Genomic DNA, 24,288 nt, shown 5'->3' on the forward strand with positions numbered 1-24,288 from the left:
TAAGAAAGACAAGATACTTATTGGTAGCTTTGATGATCAGGATCTTGGCAATTAGTCTGCTGCTTTAGGCTGTGTTAACTTTTAGTCAATCATATTTACAGATTTACAAATCCCATTTGCAACAGCTTAAGTTTTTCCCTTCTGGTTTGGATAAAGTCTGAAGTATAAAGTTTGGTGGTGGAGATAGCCTCCATTGCTTATGGTGCTGAATGTTACGGTGTATCTTACTGTTTAGGAGCATCCCATATCCTCTGCAAATGAGTCATTTATAATTAATTTTCCATGCATGCAAATTTGATCCTTCTTTTGTTCACTTGTAGTAAAAAGACTTGAAGGAGCGTGTCCGGTTCTGAAGCACCCATCAGATACTAATGTTGTCTGACCATGAGAGGTTTTGGGAAGTAAGAACTCTAGGGACTGCAACTACGTGTAGAACTGTTGATAGATTTAGGTGTTTAATCTACCATGTATGGAAGTCTAAGAATTCCATCTTAATCCCGTTACGTATTTCTAGTCTACTATCTCCAGTACTACCTAAAAAGAATAGATTGCTGCTCAGTCTGAAAAAGCACATTAAAAAATGTACAGCTTCTATTACTTTTAGGGACAGAGAAATGCATGGCCTGGTGGTTGCAATTAGTTCATCAGATGCTGTGTTTGCATCATTTACCTGCTTTTACAATCACTCTGTTTTCCCCATTTTGATCTTCAGTGTAGATGTCCTGGTGTCTGAGCAGCACTCAGTTTCTGGTTTCTGAGAGCCTTTCACTACTATCAAGAAACGGACTTGCAAAGGATTCCAGCACCAACCACTAAACGACGGCAGTTTCTGCAGAAACATGACAATCCTACAAAAGGAATGTACCCCCAACAGCCTTTGAGACATGGACAGCGCAGCAACCTAAAGCACTGACTCCCTGGGCTTTGGTGCCTGCCTGCCTTCTTGTCAGTGCTCAGCTGGCATTTTTTGTCCCTGTGTGATGTTCTGTCATCAACAAATGGATCCTGTGACCTCCGGAGCCCTTACTGTTTAGCTGCAGGGTTCCCACTTAGTGTAAAATCCCAGTGAAGTACTCTTCTAGTTAATGTTATTTTAAGGAGCAGTTTCAGTCTCCAGCATTATGCTTAGTGTTGTGTTCAGTGACAACTGCTTTTTTTGGAGGGAAATTACCTCATCGTTACTTAGGAAGATGGGCAAGACTGGAGACACTAAAGGAGATGATCCCGATACCAGCTTTTTTTTCCTGATGAGACATTGTATTGCAAGTTTCTCTATGATCAAGTTTTATTTGAACAGCAAATTAATTGAATCCTAGCTTCTTTTTGTGTACTATGGCTGACAGGAGGTCCTCTCATTTTTACCTTTACAGAAAGACAATCTCTTACTTCTACTGGAGAGTAGTAAAGACTGTTAGAATAGGTAACACCTGGTATGAGTCATCCGCTTCTACTGAACAAGGTTTGTTTTACTGAACTATGACACGTAGTGATGTCACTTGTAAATCTTCAATCTTCATACAAGCTAGTAGGGTTGCACCTGAAATTTAGGCTTTGTTCTTAAAGCTACGCTGAAGCTTTTATTTGTGAAATGCTTCAGAAGCAGTGGCTTAAGAAATAAAATTGTGTGAGATAAAGCTAGGAGCAGAAATAAAAGAGGAGGTTCATAGAATTCGTTTTTGTTTCTTACCCTTTTCATTTTTCTCTGTAGCCCAATTATTAAGATCTAAGTTGAGAATGACGGGGTAATGGGGAGCACATTCTGGTCCACCCATCCTTATATTCTCACGCTGCATGAGGTCAGTGAAAGATACTTATTTGTATATGGCCAATAACAAAACCAAAGAATGTTTCTAGCTTGTATTTTCCAACTCCCTTGCCCTACAAATTTAATTGGTAACTATCTTATTTTTTAATTGCTTTGGGATAATGATAATCCATTATAATTGTTGATTTGCATAAAGTAAGAATTGCCATTGTCCTATTGAAAATAAAATCTTTTTAGACCTAACATACAAAGAAAATTACGCTTTTAAAATTATTTATAGCATCTTTATAAACCTATTATGGAAGCCACTTTGCTTTACACTCTAAAGCTCAGCATTAGTCTTCTAAACTATATCAATATAATTCCCTCTTAAAATATAGCAGCTGAATAAATTTTTAAGAAACCTTAGATATTTGTTCATATATTGTAGAAAAAAAATGGAGTGGGGTGTTGTTTTATAGACAAGTGCCAAGTCCTGATCAAGCGTATAATTTTCAGTTTACTCCAAAACTTCATTATTTACACAAACTAATAAATACAGAAAACTTGCATGCATTTATTGTGGATTATCAAGACAGTATTTAAAATTTGTGTTCTTCCATTGCATAATGTGGCTCACCTTCATGCATCTTAATCATTCATAGGAAGTAAATGGAGCCCTTTGAGATATGTAAGTGCTCTCTGGATTTCAGAAAGAAACTTCAAAGCAATTAATTAATAGTTCTGTGTTTTGTCAACACCTGAGATGTAACTGTAACCCCCAACTATTTAGTTCAGGCTTGACTCATTACAAATACATTTTATTCTAGCTATAAGGAAAAAGGTAGCTATGTAATGGTCTACAATAATATATATGAATTACATGTGGGGGGTAGCTGCACTCTGAACCTTGGTTAACTGCTTGATCTTTCTGTAAGGAGTGACCCCACAGCCTTTGGCCACAGCAAGTGACATGGCCTCATATGGAAGTTCCTGTGTACCTGAGCATCTCTTCCATTACGGAGCCAATGCAAGATACCTCTCGTGCATATCATGGATGTATCTGTCAATAGGCAATAGTGGTCTGTTTCACCTAACCCTTGTAAAGTCTTTCCCTGGCAGCATGTTACCTTTTACGTGATTGCATATAAAGAAGATACTGATCAATTTGCCTCCTACTGCATGGCCACAAAGGACCCTGCAGGACTTTGAGCAAAGGGCAGCAGGACACAGACTACTAGCACAATTTACACAATGCATTGGTCAATCTTGGGCGACATTTGAAGGACCTCTAGTAAAGAAGTCTGCAGAAGATGGGTCATGGTCCAGATCTGGCTGGCAAACCACAGCATGGGCACATTCTTACTGAGATCATGAATCCAGCAGTACCAGCTCTATTCTGGAACTGATTTGCAAACTTGTAACGCAACAGAGTGCCTTTTTGTGTGAAGGCTGTAAATGAAAGCCAGTGACAATAATCACGACTGACTAAAGCCATATGAAATATTTTTCTGTTTAGGATTTCCTGCCAAAAATATCAATCCTAAATTTGAGCAAATGGGCATAACTAATTGTGAGAGCTAGGCTTACCAGAGTTGATCCCATATAGTTGCAGGTACCATGTTTGCATGCTGCAAGGATGGATGACAGTCTTACAGCTGTGTATGGGGTGCCTGGGTACACCTGCTGGGGAAGAGGAGTCAGGCGAGCGTGTATGTCTTGGGTGCCAGCCCAGTGATGACTGGGGAGGTGGTGCCCCAGGGTACTGCCAGTCCCTGTGACTCCTGCTGTTCAAACCTAAAGTATGCGAGCCCAGCCTGGTACTGAATGCCCCTGATTTTTCCCATCCCAAATTCCCACCCCACAGCTTCACCCTTAGTGTTCCTCAGTGGGCGTTCTTGTCAACCTATCCCAGAGGCAGGATGGAAAGCCTTTCTTCCAGCCTTCCTTTCATCATTGCTCTGCTTCTGAATCCATCTTGCCAAGCCTATTCGTGCTTTCTACTACCCTTAATGCCCTTAATTGCAACCTCTAATCAATCTGTTGGGCTCCAGCTCAGTGCACTCACACCCACAGCCTGCAGCTCCTCCGCAGCACAGCTAACTGGTTTTTCTAGGGTGCTGTTTCCATTGCTGGCCAACACCCGCCTTTACTCCTGGCTGGTTGTTGCTGTTTGGGAAGTTTGTGCATCCCTGTAAAATTGAAGCTCAAATTCTCATTTTGGTGAGGATTTTGGATACCCGGGCAGATTGCTCTTTGCCAAAATCAACTAAAGGAGTTTTCATAGAACAGAAAAAGAAGACGCCCCAGGGGAAAAGTTATTTATGTAACGTATCTGGGACTCTGTGAAACATGTTTTTTGGGAAATGCTTAATGAAGAGTTCAGGTCTACTTAAGTTCATACAGCTGAGATGTGGGCTTACTGTTATAACTGCTAGGATAGAAATCATGTAGAGCGATGAAGGTGAGAAAGAGAAGGTGAGATATGCTGCAAGTATGTTTTAAGCTGTTAACAAGGAGCTGGCAAAAGCCCTAGAACTACTGAAAACTGAGCGCTCCATGGTACAGAGGTTTAATACAGATGCTGCTTAATGTTGCAATAGCCCTGTTTTTGACAGTTCTGCAAACCATCAGAGTAGTCTAATAGCAAATGAAATGCTACAGTCAAAAAGTTGTCATCCTAAAACCAGCTACTGTCAATGTACGTTTCATGAGCTTTACTGGAAGTGAGATGAAAACCACATAATTATTGACGACTTACAGAAATCCTGATTGCTGATGCAAAATTTTGTGAGGTTTTATTTGGTCCTGTTAGAAAGCTTACATTTACATCTAGATTGAGTTAATGCACTAAGGCTGAAGCCCAAAGAACATACCTGGACATTATTATTACTTTTTTGCTAAAAGTAAATACTTTATTTGTTGCAGATTTTTCAGCAAGCTCAGTTTTAAGTCTCTTTTCTCTGGAAATAAAAAGAAATCATGTCAGAAAATTATATATCGGTGATCAAATGTAAGAGATTAATTAGAGGGCTTTTTCTAAGACCTCAGCTGAGTTTTAATTGCAATACAGTTAGTATGTGCAGAAGTAATTGGAGCACTTAAAAAATAATCTTCTCACTCATCACTTAAAATTAGCTATGGCTTTTGGTTTGCAGTAATGCTAGCATTAGTAAGTGACTACCTGTACTGTATAGGCCAATTAAAATTAACAAATGCTTCTTTAACATTCCTTTTAATCACACGGGAGCAAAAAGAACTTCAAAGCTCTGATTTTTGTGAGCGTATCAAATCATCATTCTTTTAAGGGAACATTAATATAATCTGATATTAGATAAGTTTCTGACATACTTAAGAATGTAGATATATTTATTATTAGTAGTAGCAGTAGTAGTATATATATAAGGAAGGCTCTGCAGAGAGATCTGGGCAGGCTGGACCGATGGGCCGAGGCCAATTGCGTGAGGCTCAACAGGGCTCAGTGCCGGGTCCTGCCCTTGGGTCACACCAGCCCCACGCAGCGCTACAGGCTGGGGCAGGGCGGCTGGAAAGGGCCTGGTGGGAAAGGGCCTGGGGGTGCTGGGTGACGGCCGGCTGGGCAGAGAAGAGCAGCAAAGCTGGTGAAGGGTCTAGAGAATGAATCTTACAAGGAACACCTGAGGGAACTGGCATTGTTTAGTCTGGAGGAGACTCACAGGGGACCTTACTGCTCTCTACAACTACCTGACAGGAGGCTGTAGGCAGGTGTGGGTAGGTCTCTTACCCCAGGTAACTAGCAACAGGACAAGAGGAAACACCCTCAAATTACGCCAGGGGAGGTTTAGATTAGATATTAGGAAAAATTTCTTCATGGAAGGGGTGATGTAGGATTGGAACAGCCTGCCCAGGGAGGTGGAACCACCATCCCATCCCTGGTGGTGCTTAGGGACATGGTGTAGTGATGGACTTGGCAGTCCTGGGTTGAAGGTTGGACTTGATGATCTCAAAGGTCTTTTCCAACCTAAATGATTGTATGATTGTATGATTCTGTACCCTGTGGAACTACGTATCCCTATCAGTATCATAATTAAGTGCTATCAATTATATTAAACACCTTTCAGTTCTTTTGTCTGGAACCAGAACTGCTCCATTTGCTTCTGGTACTGTTTGCAAAGGGGTTGTTAATATGAGAGACAGCTGTCGGTTTTAAATTCTTGACTAAACTGGATTTAGGGGGGTTGATGACATTCTTCCTGTAATGTAATCTGCAGATGGATTCTCTATCCAGAACAGAATAGGTGGATCAGTTTTAAAAGATCTTGAACGGAAAATTCTAATTCTACCTCACTGAAGTCTATCAAAACTATCAAATCTAGAAAGGTAAGATCTAATACAGTCTTACTCTTGGCATGAAAGTAAACACGGCTGGAAAATTACCCTTACCTTCCCAAGATCTTAAGGGTTCACCAAGTCACGTCAAATTCCAAATAAATACATCTGAAGAGTTAGGATCCAGATATTCATCAATTATAATGCTGGAAGAAACACGCAGGGAGCAGATCCTCCATAAGCTTTAATGAAAAAGAAAATGCACATGAAGCACTGCGTTCTCAAGTCTGGTGCTTTGAAACTGTGTTCTTCCCTTCAAATGTGTTGTACTGGGACAGTCTCTAGCTAGTGACCAGAGAGAGAAGTTTCAAGTACATGTCCATGAGCTAACACAACAGATCACTCTGTAGGTCCCCCATATTGCAGCGTGTCCTGGTGAAGTTTTTGAAGTGTAAACTCTATCTGGTATGTTATCCTTGATAGTGCAGCCTCCCCCAGTCTGTTTTAATTCAGTGAATTCATTATAAGATGAATAATATTTACTCTCAGACAACAATACGGCCAGAGTGCTAAAATAAATCAGTATGAAATTACCTGAAAGGCACAGTATGCTCAATTATTACAGTCTGCAAGTATGTATGTATCCTGAAATAAGTTACCTTTGCCAAGCTGAAGGACACAGTGTCAGACAATCACAGGTGACTGCTCTTCTGCAATTTTAAAATCCTAGAGAAACTCCGTAACCATGCCTGCAAGCAGGACAAAACCCAGCCCTAGCAGTTATGTCATGGAGACACAACGGGAGAATCTGTGAAGTTTAAAAAGTTTGTATTATTATTTCAAGTTACAGTACTGAAAATTTTAGGGTTTTTTACCAGTACTGAAAATTAAAAAAACAAAACTTACAGCATCAATTTACTTGTAAATCATCCAATTTGCTTTTAAATTCTTGAATATTCCATCTGTACTTAAGGATCACTCTTGTAATGTGGTGGAAAATTATTCTTAATAGGGAGAACACAATGTTATTTAAGTATAAAACTCAGAAAAAACAGACTTTATTATTACAACCACAATCAATGTTCCCATAATTACAAAAAAGACATTATCATTATTAATTTGAAATTTGCTTATATTAACTGTGAGTCAAGTTCTTTTTCCATTCATATCCTAAAGGCTTAATATATGGGTTTGTAGTGTAATAACATACAGAATGAAGAGATGGACTGAAGCCTACCATTTCTTTACAAAATAGATCTTTTCAATAAATACACCATAAACATTCAAAACTGAGGCAAGAATATTTTTAAATGACAGTATTTTCAATTTTTTCCAAAAATGTAAGAGTGATTTGACTTTTGCATAGATGCAAAACAAATCTCTTTAACTTTTAAGAGATTCCAGAACAAAGTTTGCTTGCAGACTCTTAATTCACCTCCCTCCTTTGTAATTCTTATGATCTAATTTTAATGACAAAGCCCTAGACTACTTTTTCTAGGAAGCCCACTTTATCTACTGCAGAGAATACATGAAGAAAATTCAGTATTTCTTTTCTTTTATCATTATACAGTGTATGATCACAGAATAAGAAACTAAACATTTCTCCTCAGGTGCATTGATGCACTCAGTTTAGTACTGCAAATGCTTTAAAATGTATGTTTTATAAGATGAACTGGTGTTAGTCCAGCATATCAAGGGGGACAAGAGACACAAGGCAGTTATTAGTAATGACTTTTGAACACCAAAATATTTCAGTGTATTTTATTTTATCCTCACCTGGTGCTTCCAAATACTACCGTTTATTCAGCGTTTTTTTATCCCTTAGTATCCTCTATCGGCCGTCAGGACTAACTCAGGTCTCTGTCCCTTGGCCTAGGATTTTTTTCTCCTAGCTTGTTCCTGAGCCCTCCAGGAAGGATCTCTTGATTGCAAAAGGCAGGGAGCATGGCCAGTGCCAGGTGTGCCTGCTGGGGCAAACTGGGAGGTGAGTCAAGCACATTCGCTTGTCTGAAAAATAGCATGTGGGAATTTTGATTACTAAACCAAGACTTTTCGTTGGCTCTTCACTAAAAATACACTCAAAATACATATGTGAGAAATAAAATGAGGAAGCTGAGAGCAGGCATATTGACAGAGACCAGTTCCAGTTTATGCATCACTTCACAAAAGTTGGAAATGAACTGGGTACAGATGTGGTTCTGCTTCTCGTGCTAGGAACTCATCTGTGATTTTCCTCTCTTTTTTTACACTTCAAAACTTGAGTGTTAAGTTGAATGAAAATTTTCAAGTTCAGCTTCAGAGCTGCAGTATATCAGAGCAGTTCTGACAAAACTGATTCTTCTGGAATTTCTCTGAACAGAAGTGCCCATCGGGGTCACGAGTGAGACTCAGAGATCTGCCTGTACCTCTGCGAGGGAGCAAACGGGGAAGAGCTGCAACCTGCCCTTGGTTCTCTCTTCCCTTCTGTTGTAGACATGGCAAGTGGTTAAATGTAATCTTAAAACTAAACATCAGGCATCTGGTTATTTGCCTTGTTGATGTCCCGTGTATAAATACCCTGCTACTCCCTGATGCCAAAACTACACAATGACTATGTAGTTGGCATCATCTGTGGAAAGCGTTTTCTGAAGGGAGCTGTCTCACCAGACACTGTGGATGACTACTCCACTATATCTTCCATCTCTTTTAGGAGTGTGACAGCAAAGTAGATCTGTAAGGCATCAAATCTTTTGATATTTGCCAAACACTGAACCTAGCTGCAAGGCAGATACCAAATTTGGAAGACTGGGCCTGAAATAACTGTTCCTCCACAGAGACAGTGAAGAAAATCTGGATTTCAGCCAGCTGTGAGAGAAGTTGCTCCATAGTCACGGGAACGCTAGCACGCAGCTGTGGAGGAGAACGCACATGGGCCCCGTGGCAGCCAACAGCACTCATGGCCTGCACCTCCATTCATGCTTCTTGGGAGCGTGGCAGAAAAAGGGAACTTAATAGAGTTACGTGGTTATAGCCATTTAAAGAAAACACAAAATACCGTCTGCCACCACACTCTCCTTGCCACCCAAATAGCAGACCGGTGGGTGCTACAGGAACTGATCCACTCTTCTGTAACTTTGATTCTTCAACTGCAACGTCTTTAAGAATCATAATTCCTTTGGGAGAGAATAAGTAGCTATAGCACCCACAAGACAGTAATTATAATCCTTTATTTAGTAACCATTTGATCACCTAGACTTAGAAGCTTCAGCTTCTATGGCGTCTGAGCTTTTAGATAACAAGGTATCCGTTTAGTCATATGTAAAAGGAAATTCTGTATTATTAGTGGAAATATTCTTTTGAGGAACCTGGTAAGGAAAAACTGCCTTGGTATTCTTTTTTGTTGTTGTTATTTGGGGTTTTTTGTTGGTTGGTTGTTTTCAGATCCTCTTGTCCCATAATATCTGTTGTCATTTATGGCTTATTACTTTCAGTAACTCACAACTTTTATAATATTGACTTAAAAAGTTTGAGTTCCTCACTGTTCTCAGACTCTTTTGAGCAAGGTGCCTGATGTTATCCTTGCGGGTGTACAGAAGCTTCCTGAAAATGTGAAATACTTGGCAAACACCCCATGCATCTACAACAGGATTTTAGATTGAGTAAGGGCTGGATTCTTTAAGTGCATTTCCCAATCCCTTCCACTCTCTGCACTTTGATTTGCACTCTCCCTCTGCACAGGGCTGGTTACTTTCAGGTGAAGCCAAAGGGGAAGACGCCCTCCAAGCACCAAGATCACAAGGGCAAAACGCAGCTTGACTGATGCAACCCCCTCCTCCCCGATGGTGTGGGGTGGGGGTGTTGCATCTTCAACTCATTTTTTGCTCTGCAAACCCACTCCTACTGCACTGCATGACTTGCTAATGTAGACACAGTTTTCCTTTCCTCTAAGGAAAGCAGGGAAAGAGCAAAGAAAAACTGAAAAACTTTTGAGCAAACCCCACCACGGGTAAGTCTTGTCCAGTTGGTGCTTCCTAGCAAATGTGAGTATGTCTGCCCTTTTCATGCTAGTTCCAATTATTTCATGGTTACTTCAGTTCTCCCACACAGAGGTACAAATTGGCAGAGATTTGCCACAGTACCAACCAGTTTAGGCATTATTAGCTTTTAGCTTTAAGAATTTTAATGGATAGTAAGGTACTCTCCATTTGCACCAAATATTCTGTATTATATTAAAAATCACTGGTTTGTTCTGTCACTTCAGTAAAAATAATTAGAACAATTTACTGTACTTGCTGAATGCAGTTGATTAAGTGGAACATGCCTGAAAAGACAGGTTCTGATGGATTATCCTCACTTGTTCACGATTGTATCTTCCCTTGTGTACGTCACCAAGAAAGAGCCCTGTGGCAGCCACTGCAAATGCAAGCTTGTATGTTTCAAATATCTCAAGTGCTTTATTATTTCTATGACCATTATTTAGATACTAACTACTCTTGGTTTTATCTTTTAACATGATTTTAGAAAGTGAAAATATGCATAGTTTTTATGAGTTAGCAGAAAGTACTGCACTATTTGCTAATCAGAAAGAACTACTTGAAGTGCAAGATGTTTATTTACTAAGTTCAGGTTCATTTTGTTTTGTAAATTCACTTTAAACTGTGCACTCTTTGTAACAGGATATACTTTGTTTTCTCCTCTGCTCTGCTATTCAATCTTCTCATACCATAGAGATAACTTTTTATAATTAGGGTTCTATTTTTCATCTTGAGTAGAAGGTGGGGGGTGGGGTAGGTAATGTTCTTTCTCTTGCCAGATACTCAGAGGAGCAGTTTGAGCCACCAGAGAGAGCTGCACATCCAGCTATGTTGGACTAAGTGAGCTACTGAAATGCTTCCCTGCATGAAGTCGGAGCACGGCCTCTGCTTTAAGACTGCATGCCTGTGAAAGCGTAATACCTAAATGGTTAAAAGAAATCTACCTCAAATGTTTATGTGAGTAGTCATATGTCAACAGTAAATACTGATTCCCTAAACTTACTAGCAATGGTCAGTAATTTCAAAGAATACAGTACCCTGAACACTTTTAATATGTATGATTTCTTTTCCTGAAGCATTGGGAATATTTGGTTGTTAATTAGATGTTAAATATTTCATAATTAACCATAAGTTTCTTTGTATTTATTTTCAGCTGAGTAGTTCAATTTGACAGGTGAGATTTTCATGCCTCCTATGGTCTGTGTATTTCTCTCAAACCTAATTCACATGTAAAAATATGTATGTTAGCTGCACTTTGAGTTCCAAAATGGAGCAATGTTCTTGTAATGAATTCCAAAACTGAAAATTTGAGAACTAGATGGTCGGCACAATCAGTTTCAGAGCTTTCTAGACTGTGAAGTGAGCCTTGTTTTATATTCCCAGTGAAAGAACAATCAGATTCTAAAATGGCCACTACAGTACAAACATAAAGAGGTCATCATGGCTATTTTTATGTACTTTGCTGTTTGAAACGAGTATTTCCAGGAACACTTACAGCATCAGAAAGAGGGATGAGAACAGAGGTGCAAAGCATCATCAAACCTAAGAGAAGACCTTTAAAATCAATGTCTCAGTTGTTGGACAAAGGAAGTGAAACTTCCATCATAGATTTGGATATCATTGTGCAACCCTTAGAGTTCATGAAAAAGAGCAAAGAGCAAAGGAGAGATTTTCCATCAATCCACTGACCTTAATTAAAGTCTAGGGCAGTGCTTCTCAGCCTTATTAACCTGTACCTGACCTCACTTAATCAAGTCTCCTGATAGCAATAAGGGATATGTCAGCTTTTCTGGGATGCTGTGGCTTCAAAAGCTTGAGCTCCTGCTGTACTCGAGGAAGCAGGCAATCTGTGCTTACAGGCATGGGAAATGAAGACTCCCAGGAGGGCAAAGCCTGGGAACTGGTGCCTTGCAGTCCCAAGAGGACATTCTGCCCCACCTGCAGGTCTGCACCTACAGAAGAGATTCATTGCCCTGGTAGCAGGTGGGGGGCCGGGAGCTGCACCTGGTGGAGCACCCAGCTGGCTGCACCTGAGCGCAGGCAGCCAGGGAAGTGGCAAGTGACAGCAGCGCAGAACTGCTTGCTGTGGGGCAGAGGTCCCCACTGCTGACCTGAGCTAGGTCAGCACCTAAGGTTTGCTGCTTGCTGGGGGTGTGGATCCAGAGCATTGCGGGGAGGCTGCCAAGGCTTCTCTGGCTCTCAGCCTGTTCCCCTCTGCTGCTCCTGCACGAGCACCACGCGGGCAGGGGACACCCAAAGCACTGCAAGGATGACTGTGGCTCCAGAGGCAAGGGCCAAGGGCACCAGAGCCCGGTGGTGTCACTTGCCAGTGAAAGAAGGAGCTTGAGGAGGAGTGGATAACAACCACTTTTGCAGCTGGTATCAGTTATGGGGTTCCAGCTTTATGGCTACCTGGACATTTTGAGGATCAAGGACAGCTAACTGCTCCCACCTGACTCAGTGTGACAAAACCTCTTCTGAGGTTTGCCAAGCGTAGCTAACCTGGTAAGAAAAGCTTTAAACTAGGAACAGCAAGGGAGGGAGATGATGAGCCATGATCAGGAGAGGAAGCTGTGGCTTGGACTGACAAGCAAAGGGCACAGAGTGATGTGGATGGGAGGGACCTTGCAGCCAGCAAAGCAGGGTGGAAGGGCGCCCAACCCAAGTGTAGGCGCACAGCTAAGGATGTGCACAGAGGGCTGCGTGATGGCAAAAGCTCTCACACCCTTTCTGGAAAATCATCGTGACCGGGTGCCTCTCTACATGCTTGTAGCAGGTAGTCACTAGGGACTTCACCTGCCTGTCATGACTTTTCAAATACAACTGACAAGTGGCTTAGTGACTATGTCTGCCAGATCCTTCAGGATATTGGAATGCGTCTCATCAGGTCCCATGGATCTGTGGATGTTCAAAATGTAGGCTCATCGGCAAATAGGAGTTTGTTAATTTACAGGGATTACAGCCTTTAATCACTGGAGACTTTAGACACCTAGATTCAAACACCTGCAGTCCTCAGAGCCTGCACGCAGCTGTTGTATAATCTGGCAGTAGCTGAACGTCCTCAAATTTCTATATTAAATTTTACTGCCTTTCTAAATTTCTGCTTCTGATCGCACACCCACGCTACACCCTGGATTCAAAGGTCTGAGCAGCTCAGTGCTCATCCAAGAGGATACATTCCTATACTTGTCTTCCTTCACAGTTCAGGGTCATAGGCATTTTAATTTGCCCCCAGATTGCCAGACTGCAAGGTTTTTCCCTTGTGGCTTTGGCAAGAGTTGTCTTGACATAAGCCCAGAAATGGGACAGGTATTATTAAGAGTAGAAGGCTATGTTATGAACTTCTTCAGTCTAGGCAGAAAACCTCTCTGATTTCTCCTAGAAGTGTGAGAACACAAAACTCTATTTAAACCTCACAATGAAATACAAAATTTTCCTTGTGAGCTACATATTTGCTTGTTTGAATTAGATTTGTGGGTGTCAGCGTGGAAGGCATTGCTGAAAACCTAGAGATGAAATGGTAACTTCAGCTCCGCTGCTTCCTTGCCAACATAAGGCATTCAGTGTAAAGAATTTGAGAAGTGTTTTGATCCTTTATAGAAAAATGCAGTTAATAGTGACATCTATGAGCTTGAAACAAAGCTTTGGAGAGTACAGGGAGGCAGGGGAAAGAGCTTCCCTGAGATTCAGGGACACAGTGCTCCCGTCAAGCCTGATACACCGTGCTCTAACCCCTATATTCGAAGTTATGTGTAAGGGTGAAATAAATGAAGAACGGAAGAGTTGTACTCCCCCTTTATGTGTAGGATAGACAGAAAGATTATTCTATAGTTAAGGAACAGAAGTGAAAAGGATTGGCACTGGGTATGATCGTCAATAAGATGGAGGAATGCCTAATTGTCTTAGAAGGTCTAAACCACCAAAGAAAATCACACTGGCACATTAGAAAATTATATCCTGAGAATAGAAGTCAAGTAGCCTCTATACATACTGATCCATACCCACGCTTAATCTCTAAGAACCCCACTGAGGGGAAATTAGCGGCAAAACCAAACAAGACACCACTTAAATTGTCACCTGGGGAAGCTTCATTAATGATCGTCAGATAACCTTTACTGTCCACAATTAAACTGCAGTTAGCAGCTCTATGTTTAAGGCAAGTAGTCCACCAGAGGCCAATATACTGCCATTTAACGACTGGCAGTTCAAATATCCAGTAAAAATACCCTCTGAGCAAAGATGAACTTGGGAAGCTTTTTACTTCTTGTCATTAGACTCAATCACTTATAAATGAACTGCTTTTAGATCACAGGGTTGCAGGTTTTGGGTGTTGTTTTTTACGTAGCATGTTGACTTTAAGGATTTGCACTATAATTGCTAACACTACCAGGCATGTGATCCTTTTTTAATACTGAAAGATCTGGTAAGATTTTTACTTTTGAAGTGAACCTCCTTGTTTCCCCCTCCCGCCTACCCTGCTTTCGCTCACATCTCTAACTGGATGAAATGGACCTTTCCCGGTGAAACTAAATGGGAAAAATGGTTCCAGAAGATCATGTGATGCACTCCAGCTGCTGAAAGCTGTTTGGTCTGTTCGAGCCAGTGTAGAACTAAGCCAAAGCAAAATCCTCTGAAATGTGCAGAACTAGAGATTTCACTGTACACTCCTTCTCCCAATGTAGAGGAAACATCCTAACACTCTTTTTTTTTGAACAAATTTCTATTGTTTGGCTCATTTTTCACAGTTGTGAAGTGAGACTTTTTACCAAAGTCTAAACCCAGAAGTAGAAAGCATTTCCATTTGTAAGGGTCCTCTATTTCAGTCATTGAAACAGTCACATCAGGATTACCAGGCTTTCTGAACTGGTCAACAATAAAAATGCATGCATTTAGAGAAAGCCAAAAAGTAATTCATAGTCTTACAAGGGTTACCTGAAGCTCTGCTGACAAAAAGAAACTCTTAGCATTTCTGTCATGCACACCTACTTGCAGAAAACTTTCAAGGACTGAAACACAGAGGGTCATCACTGGAGGACTCGGTATTTTGTGACTGAGGAGACTTAACTAGTTGCAGGGAGAGGGCAGAAGAGTCTGACTGACATAGACTTACGTGCATCTGAAATTATTTCTCACTGCTTTTTCTTATTATAGAGGAATATCTATATCTGATTTCCCAATGGGACTATTTATTGATCTATTTAGCACACGTAAAGGCCATCTCATTTGCAAGAAGGGGTAAGACTTCTGATTTTTTTATATACACGTTAAAAAATATTCTTCTGAAATGGTGGCATTCTAAAAAAATCACAAACACTACTTGTGCAAGCCACACTTTTAACAGGAGTTTACAGGATAATTGCTAAATTGCTAAAAGAAAAAAATCCAAACTTTGTTTTTTCAAGACGTCTGTTCTGGTATCACCTCTCTCTCACAGCTTAGTATCAACCTATTTACTTTACAGAGAATTAGTTCATCGTGTTTTAAGCAAGCTGGGGAGAGATGACTGGCAGCAGCTGAAGCAGCAAGGGCTAGAAGGCGGAAGGTCATGCCAAACCACTGGCACTGACTGCATCAATGTGAAGACAAAAGGATTAGAGATGGCACCACAGACAGCAATGTACGTTACGTTTTAATTTGTCCTAGCTACCATGAGGGTTTGCTGCTGTTGGGCTCTCTCTGCAGAGAGACAAAGTTAGAGAAAAAGTTACTTCTCTGACATGAGATGCTACGCACCTATAGAAAGCAGGAGTGATGAGTTTCAACCATAATGCAGTCTTTGAAGGCAGGTCTGTCGTCTTCCACAGACTGGTATGAAAAAGCTGAGAAAGGACAGTGCTGGATCAGGCCCTTTTTTCTTATAAAAAGGGGTGAAGTTAAAGGATTTAATCAGCTATAGCTACTGAGCTATTTGGATGGCAGATGTTACAGACACCTGCCATTATTCCAGGGGTGAGCTAGCTTCCAAAACCACCTCAGCCATACACTGGACGCGCTGTTCAGGCATTGCAGTGCTAAGCACAGCATGCAGACATTTGGTTTGCACTGCTATCTGTTTAGAATTTTTGAGAGCGAGGTGTCTTGGAGCAAGTAAGACTGTCAGGATCCACAGCAGGGGTTTGTAGCTTTTAGCTACCCAGGATGAAATACTGGGGTAAAATTCTCATAGGACTTGACAACCCCAGCTCAGAGGCAGTGCTTTCCTCCACCAGAGCACCCAGCTAAGGAGGCAGCTTGCATTTCTATTTATTACTACCAGATAAAAGCTGATAAACCCAGTAGGATAATGATTATTATGGTCATCTGAGAAGGCAGGAAACCTTTGTTTAAACACCTCCTTTACGTAATTTTAGAGTGGGGACTCCAAAAAGGACAAATCTCTTTTAGTTTCTAGTCAAATACATTAGTAACTTGGCTGCAAGATATTTGAGGGTTTTGGCAGTCTCAGCTGTTGAAACTGTTCTGCTTTCTATAAAACACTTGCATAACAATGGCAGCAAGTGACACACCAAAGGACAGTCTAAAAGATAAAATGCACCAATTAGAAAACACAGCCCTTGCCCCTGTGCAGACTTACGTTACATACTTTGTGTCATAAATTGGAAAATGTAAACAGTCTAGGAATTAAAGGCCAAAATTAAGATAAGAAGCCTTACCCACTATGATCCCAGTCAATCTCTTCTTTTTTGTTCCATCTGCTGGTTCTTTCCCCCCACCCCGAGCTGCACAGGGAGGGGAGAAGGGGCCAGTACAGAAAGGATGGGATGGCCTTGTTGCCTTCTTCATTTCAAGAGAAATGAAATACTGAAAGTTTCAGTGTACAGGCCAGACCAAGGTCAGGTGTCAGGCTGTCAGAAGCCAACGTGTGTCCATCAGTCAGGCATCGAAGATGGATGTGGTGCTGTGCAGGAAATGCTGGCTCACCTCTGGCAAACACAAGTAGTCCCTGAATAGGAACCTAGGCTGGAATTTAAAATGTACCCATCAGGGCTGGACTAATTCCACCTGACTTTAGCTATTATTAAATCAGATATTAGCTATTATTAAATTAGCTGCTTGGGTTTCCCCCGCTGCTGAAGGGTATCAGTAGGCAAATCCAGAGGATTATTCAACCCAACCTACAATATTTCCATTTACTCCACTAACTACATGTTTAGTCTACTGAACTTAGGTGAAATAACTCTAAAGTATGCCTCCAGTCTCTTTCAAGACGCCTAAGACCCTGTTTGGATAAAGCTATCCCTTTATAACAACACAGAAAGGCATTTATTTGGTAATAGCTCCTGGCTGTTAAGGCACTGGCACTCCCTTAAGATGTGAAAGATCAAGTCAGAGGAAGAATGCCAGCAGAATGCTTACCACACCGCTACTCTATAAACAACTCTTATCTGCCAAACATGAGTGAGCAGGTCTGATACCTGCCAAAAAAAGTCCTGCAAGTAAATCAGGCAGGTTAACAACATGTGAATCTGACCAGGGTGCAAGTACAACCCTCAAGACTGCATTTGCTTTCTCTGCTTGGCAACAAAAATTCCTTGAGGGACTTTACTGGACTAAGAGGAGAGAAGTAGAGATCGTAAAGGAAAGTCTGGGCTCAAGCTGAGGCTTTACTGTGTATCTCAATTTTGGATTTAAGCACTTCACATACCACCTAGACATATTTTGCAGACCCAGCCTTCAGCACATACTATCACACAATGACACATACATAATTCACATATATAATGGATCATTACCCTCCTATTATGATGTAGAAAAAAGCGCAAATTAAGCTTTAAAAGGCAGTAATCTTGAAAACAATTCATATAAATAAAAGTTAATGGCAATCCACATACAACACATGAAGTCATTTTTATATCTACTTATCAGTTCTGGTGCACACTCCTGCATGTATGCAAAAATCTGTCATCAATCTTACTGTTCACAGCTGATTTACTATCAGCAGCTTTTAATTTCAATGAAGTATAATTTTACACAGTCAGATTAAAGGAATTCTGAATCAGATCAGATGCAATTTTTGTACATCAGCATCATAATAAATTTACCTGCATACCTGATCTGTGGCAATGTTGCTCTCCAAAACAAGCTCATTAGTAAGAATGACAAAATCTAATTAACTTTGACCCTCACAATCCTTGTTTGTTTTGAATACAGGTGGAGAGAACTAGCAGCACAACACGGAGAATGCTTATCTTGTAAACAACAACAAAGAATACTTTATTTAGAAAAGGGAACCATTACTAGTCATGTCTAGGCATTGTATAGATAGCAGTCTTTCATATCTGGAATAGGCAAGACAGAAAGGAATATAGTCAGTCAAGACATAAATTGGAATTAAAATAACCCAAAGCATGAAAATTTCAGTGTAAAACACTACAGCTGTACTTGTATGAATTAAATGAATGCAAGATTTGAAACTGTGCTGAGTCTGCCAGAAGAAGGCCACAAGCCACTTGGGCTTTTTTCAAAACATGTCCACTAATGACACCCTCATTAGGTAGTGCAAAGCCTGCAACATTGCTTGCTTCACTTTGGGGTATATGCAAGTAAATTGCCACTCGCACATCCTCAAAACCCATGAAACAAATGCATAGTATCCATAATGCTAAGGTAAAAGAACGTAAATAGTTGGCGATCCATTTTCTGGCAGCACAGCAGCAGATTGAAGGGAAATGCATCTCTGAAGGGCCCTACCATGACTATAGGAAGAAAAGCCAGGTTGTTCTCAGACCCTGCGTTCTCTCAGGTTGTGTTCCACTTAACAGGTGCTCTGTGCACATTATTCTTCCAGCCAGATTCTCCAGAAAGAGAGAAAAAGTAATTTTTTGTTGGACAGTCAGTTGGGAATACTATTTCTTTTTTTAATACCCTTTTTTAGGAGCCATATATACATAAAAATTGAAGGATTAAGCACCTGGGTGATCTGCTCAGTTCTGTGACCTGGTTCCTAGGGAAGCTGTCAGACTTCACAACTACAGAGAACTATCCTCAGCCGCTGTTAAGAGCTCTGTCAGCATAGGATTAGGAAATACTCTGGTTAGAAACGCTCTAGCAGATACTCGGAATAATCTTTTGAATAAGCCACTAATATTGAAGGCATCAGCCAACTTTTTTAAGACAAAGGCCAACAGACAGCATCAGCAACAGCTTTAGTTGTTGCATTAAAGTACTGATGATCATGTTATATTGTCTTCTGTAAGTCACCACCTTTGAAAGTAAGCTCTTACAAATGCAATGGCCACCTTCTGCATACACTAAACATACACATATTTAAAGCTCCCTTTGCTTTCTACAGCCATTCCCACAACGATGTTATCTACCACATAAGATTGCTCCCTACACACCTCAAATTCTAGCTGTAACATAAGCTTAGCAAAACAACCGTCAAAGTTGTGTTTATTAGGTCTATCTTTCTTGGCATATATCTGACGACTTTTTTTTCAGTTTTGGCACTTTCAATTTACTTTCATAATGTGTGATTAGCCCTGCAGCTGAAATATTACAGCTCCCATGACTTAGCAGATCATCTTGTTATACAAAGTTCTGCAATCTTACGGACACTTGTCTATCATTTATTCTTTCATTGCCTCAATCTCTTCTTCAGATTTACAGCAAGTAATTTTCTCTTCCAGGGCTCTTCTGATCTGAAAGTTCTCCAGTAACTTTAGAAGATTTTCATAATGCCTCTCAAGATGGATACAGCCATATCGGATCATTGTGTTCAAGGTCTTCTAAGTATCTCTGCAAACACTGCAAAGAAGCTGTGCAAGTGGGATCCCTGGGGGGATGGTTCCTGTTGTTGGCTTCCCACACACTGCCTCTTCAATAAACTGCCCTGGTTTGCAGCTGCTGGTCATAAATTTCACTACACAGCTTATTTAGCAGAGGGGAAACAAGCATCTGTAAGGAAGTATAATGATTGTACTCAGCACATTCCTGTCCAGCAAGTGATGGCTAGGAGACAAACTGGTGCTTTATTAATAGATTGCCTGCCCAGTACGTGGCCCACATCCCAATTTCTCTGCACCCCACCAGGGGTCACCAACACCACATTACAGATGTTCCTCAGCAGGGCAGGCAACTTTATTGTTCTATCATAATAAAGTATTTACACACTGCACAGCCACTCTTTTACACAAGCATATAGTTATTGGTACATTCATGAACCACATAAAAAAGATTTTGCAAAGACTGACACATTGTGGGGTTTCCAAGCATGAAAAAAAATAATCTGTAGCCTTCTAAAAGACAGCCATTTGGAGGGCCTGTCAAAAAAAGTATTCCCTCTGAACTTAAGTTCTCTCCAGAGACCACTCCCTAGCTTCAAAATATCCCCATTTGGCATTAACTAAATCTTGGCAATGACAGACATCAAGAATGAACCTGTGCAAATAACATTTTCTCAAGAAATCCCACAGCAGGAACAAGAAAATGGAAAACCTTTATGGGAATTACTACATTTCTGAAATATACCATGAAGCTCACAACTCAATGCTGGTATACATCTATATACCGTTATTTACATACAGGATCTAGGGACAGAGAAAATTAACTAGGATATGGTGCCTGCCCAATAAGTATGTGCACCACTGCAAGCCACACTAGGTTCATCCCTCAGCTTTCAGCCATAAGAACTTGAGAAACTGAGAGCACTGACGAGGAAGTTAAGCCACACAAAACAGGAGGAAGCCTGTCACCATCAGGTGAAACCACAGGAGCCACATTATCACATATCATAAATCCACCAGCCTAACTCACCTGGAACAGCACCCTCAGACAGCACAGACAGAACAAGCTGCCAATAGCCTAGTCTAAAATAAAGTTTTACCTTCAGCCTTAACTCAGCTCAGACTACTGTTGTCTTAAGTATTCCCAGAATAACAGCTGTATGCAGTTACCCATCCATACTGGGAATTAATTAGTTACTTTGAGAAGACTACTACCGTTCTTACTAGTCAACAGTCCCTCATCTAGCCAAAAGTGTCTCCATAAAAACTAGTTTCATTCCATGAATAAACTCCATCTCCCTCCACCAAGGCAAACAGTAGCTCAAGTTTGCTCAACAAATGCAAGTGCTATTTGAGTCTTCTTCAGACAGCACTTCTAACACATCCATCCAGTCTCAGATGAACTGTTTCAAGAGTAGAATAATCCCATCTTGGAGCTGGGTTTATTGCAGCATGTATTAAAGTTTCCACTTTTTGCAGCGAGTCAAGGCACTAAGCAAAACCAACTTTCAGGCCACCAAATCATTCTTCTCTTATCTCCTCACTAAAAGTAGTCAGAGCCTGCGGCTCACTCCCCTCCTCCTTCTGAATGTATGCTAGAATTAGCACCTAAGCAAGGGACAGAATTCAGGCTTGTGATTTCTTCAGTCCGTCTTGGAGAACGACAACCCTCGAGGTTAGATGCAGCTGCAATATTTATGTTACATGCTTACGCAACTAGACCATTAGTATCTTTCAAAACTATCTTCCCCACTGGTCCCATAAAGCTATGTAAGTCTAACTCCAATGCATTCCCTTTTCTCCTTTTGAAACTCATGCCATGAAACTAGGAAATGTCAGAATTACAAAGAACGTTCTGTAATTCATGCTATCCAAGATGGTCATCCGAGTTACGGCGAAGCACTTCACTCTCCCTCCAAAGAAGGGACTGGCCATTTAGAATACAATTCCATTTTTAATGTTTTAACTAGTGAACTCAGCAAATCACCAATGTCATTATAGGACAAGAGATGTGCTGTCTCTAGAGGAAAAGAATGACAGAAAATCCCCACAAGTTAATCCCCACAAGCTAATCCAGTTAAAAAATGTGTTAAACCAAGTAGTACTTAGAGGGAACACTGAGTATTGTATGTACACGTTTGTTTGTATGTATGATACATAATTACTCAGACATAAATATTTAATATATAAAAAATAAAGTGCTTTCTCTCAAGTCCCAATGCAGGGACATTATAAAACATTTCACCAGCTGCAAAACAAATAGATACAAAGAATACTACATCAAACACACATGAAAACAGTTAACACAACATGTACAATCTGGTGGGTGTCTCAAGAGAAAAGATCCCTTCATATACATGGTATATACACATATACCCATCTTTACTCAATATATTATGACAATATATATTTCAAAACTTTGTTATAGACAAAAACCCCCTACAAAAACGCAACAAAGATCGAGCAAAGTCCAAGACTAACAAAGTATTTGCTACTCTTGCCCACATCACCACCTCCACTGCTGGGAAAGATATGCCAGTGCTCTTTTCTGGGGTGCAGTGCCTCCACATCCTGCAAGGCACTGTGAGCAGCAGCTGTGAAGTTAGTGTCACCAGTGGTGAGTAAGTCAAATACACATGAGTAAAAGTAGATGTCCTTCACCAGTATCTTCTCATGGCATTTGGTGGTGGCAGTTTCCAGCGTGTACACTGGCTGGATATGAGCAGCATCACCCTGAGGGAGCAACTGCCCCATCACAGGCAATGGCAAGTGGCCACTATCATCAATACGTTCACTTGAAGGGCAACCATTTACACACAGCTGCAGATCCTGGGTCTCCTCATAGGCCATGACCAACTCTTGAGGCATGCGAATGGCCAGCGTTAAGTAGTGCCCAAGCTGGCGTATATACACCGTGGTCCCAATGTACCTGGCATGCATTTCGACGTATTTGCCACTGACTTTCTCCACAATTTGCAAGCTCTTGATGTTCCCAGCACCTCCACTTGTTGTACCATCAACAAAAGCTGCAGGCAAGTCATCAGTCACTGCTTGATATACTTTCTGATCTGTACAGTCTTGGTATGATTTAAAGATAATAGTTATCTGCGGGGGTGGGGGGGTGAGAAAAAAAAAGGCAAAGTTAGTGGAAAAAAAAAATCATCATTTCAACCCCATTTCCATTTTGCAGCTGAACATATCTGGGACTGCCTACCATGTCAGAGGCTGAGAGCTGTCCCTGAAGGAAAACAGTCTGTACACATGCTTAAAGCAGGATTTTACCAGATGGCAATTGTTAAATTTGTTCTTCAGTTGGCCTGGAAGCATATCGGCATGTGGCAACAGCCACACGGTCAGGAAAGGAAAAGGCTTTATATTTAATTAAGCATCACAATTCCCTCCTGCTTGGTGGTTTCTTAACACTTTGGAATGCATCCTATAGTCACAGAGAAGTGCCAAATGGTTCCTACAATGCTAGCCACTATGGCAAAACCAGAATGAGACTGCAAAATCCCAGAAAGGTACAAAAGAACCCAGCTTTCCCTACTCACAATATTCTCATCACTCCTTTTACAGTAACTGTATGACCCTTGTCATGGTACTGTACACTTGATGGGTCCGTTACCAGTATTAGCTGTGTGAGACTACTTTAAAAGGACTGATGTATTTAGTGCTCTATCAACCATTGACACAACAGGCAGTGAGATGAGAGGTGCAAGACCAAGAAGAACAACGAGTCAAATAACTGCTTAGCACTTCTGGATACATTAGTCCTAGGAACTGGGAGATGTGGCACTTAGTCTGCCTTCACTAGAAAATGTGCCCCTGGAGAAACAAGGCAAGACTGAAAGGTACTCAAAGACATGCCTTTGAAGAGTGACTTCCAACACAGAAACCAGGAGCATAAAGCAATTACTCATTCTTTGAAGATTACAGCTGGCCTTTTAAACCTTAACGCTTATTTGAATAAGCCACAACAGAAAGAGGAGGTCCTCCAGTCTTACTTGAAGGGAATAATTAGGCTACTTGGACTTGAAGGGAATCATTAGGCTACTTGGCAGACCAAGTTTGGAGTGTCTGGTGGCTTTTCCTAAAATAAAAAGTATAATGAAGAATCGCATATAAATATTAGAAACAGATATGCTACTTCCTTTACAGTTCCAGAGGGGAGTGACTTCTTGAAAAGGCCAAGGGTATTCTGCACCAGTTATTTTAATCATTATGTTAATCACTGACTGATCATACCAAGATTACTTCCAGTCGATGAGTTAAGCAATCTGTAACAAGATTCAGAGTACTCCAAAACATATCAGAAGGCATTTTCAATCTACACTTTTTCCTTAAAATCTACTCTGTAGCAACCCCACATCTTAATTTCAGTTAACCAGCACACTTCTGCACACCACTTTTTGTTTCCTGCCCTTCTTACATTAAGAGCTAGAGATTAAAGAAACAGCCGAGTACAGACAATCCGAATGAAACCTCATTAGCTTCACCT

General features: G+C 40.9%; 2 protein-coding genes across 2 annotated transcripts in view; one reads left to right on the plus strand and one right to left on the minus strand.

The window, feature by feature from the left end:
- Positions 1-5,112, plus strand: part of CHD1 (chromodomain helicase DNA binding protein 1) — a 61,099-nt gene extending 55,987 nt beyond the window's left edge. The window contains exon 38 of the mRNA XM_037373033.1: positions 713-5,112. Coding sequence (XP_037228930.1) covers positions 713-758 — 46 coding nt within the window. The 3' untranslated portion in view covers positions 759-5,112. The remainder of the gene's footprint in view (positions 1-712) is intronic.
- A 1,976-nt stretch (positions 5,113-7,088) lies between these two features.
- Positions 7,089-24,288, minus strand: part of RGMB (repulsive guidance molecule BMP co-receptor b) — a 33,302-nt gene continuing 16,102 nt past the window's right edge. The window contains exon 3 of the mRNA XM_037373997.1: positions 7,089-22,895. Within this exon, the coding sequence (XP_037229894.1) occupies positions 22,230-22,895 (666 nt within the window). The 3' untranslated portion in view covers positions 7,089-22,229. The remainder of the gene's footprint in view (positions 22,896-24,288) is intronic.

Source organism: Falco rusticolus, chromosome Z, assembly GCF_015220075.1.
Source record: "Falco rusticolus isolate bFalRus1 chromosome Z, bFalRus1.pri, whole genome shotgun sequence".
Taxonomy (NCBI): domain Eukaryota; kingdom Metazoa; phylum Chordata; class Aves; order Falconiformes; family Falconidae; genus Falco; species Falco rusticolus.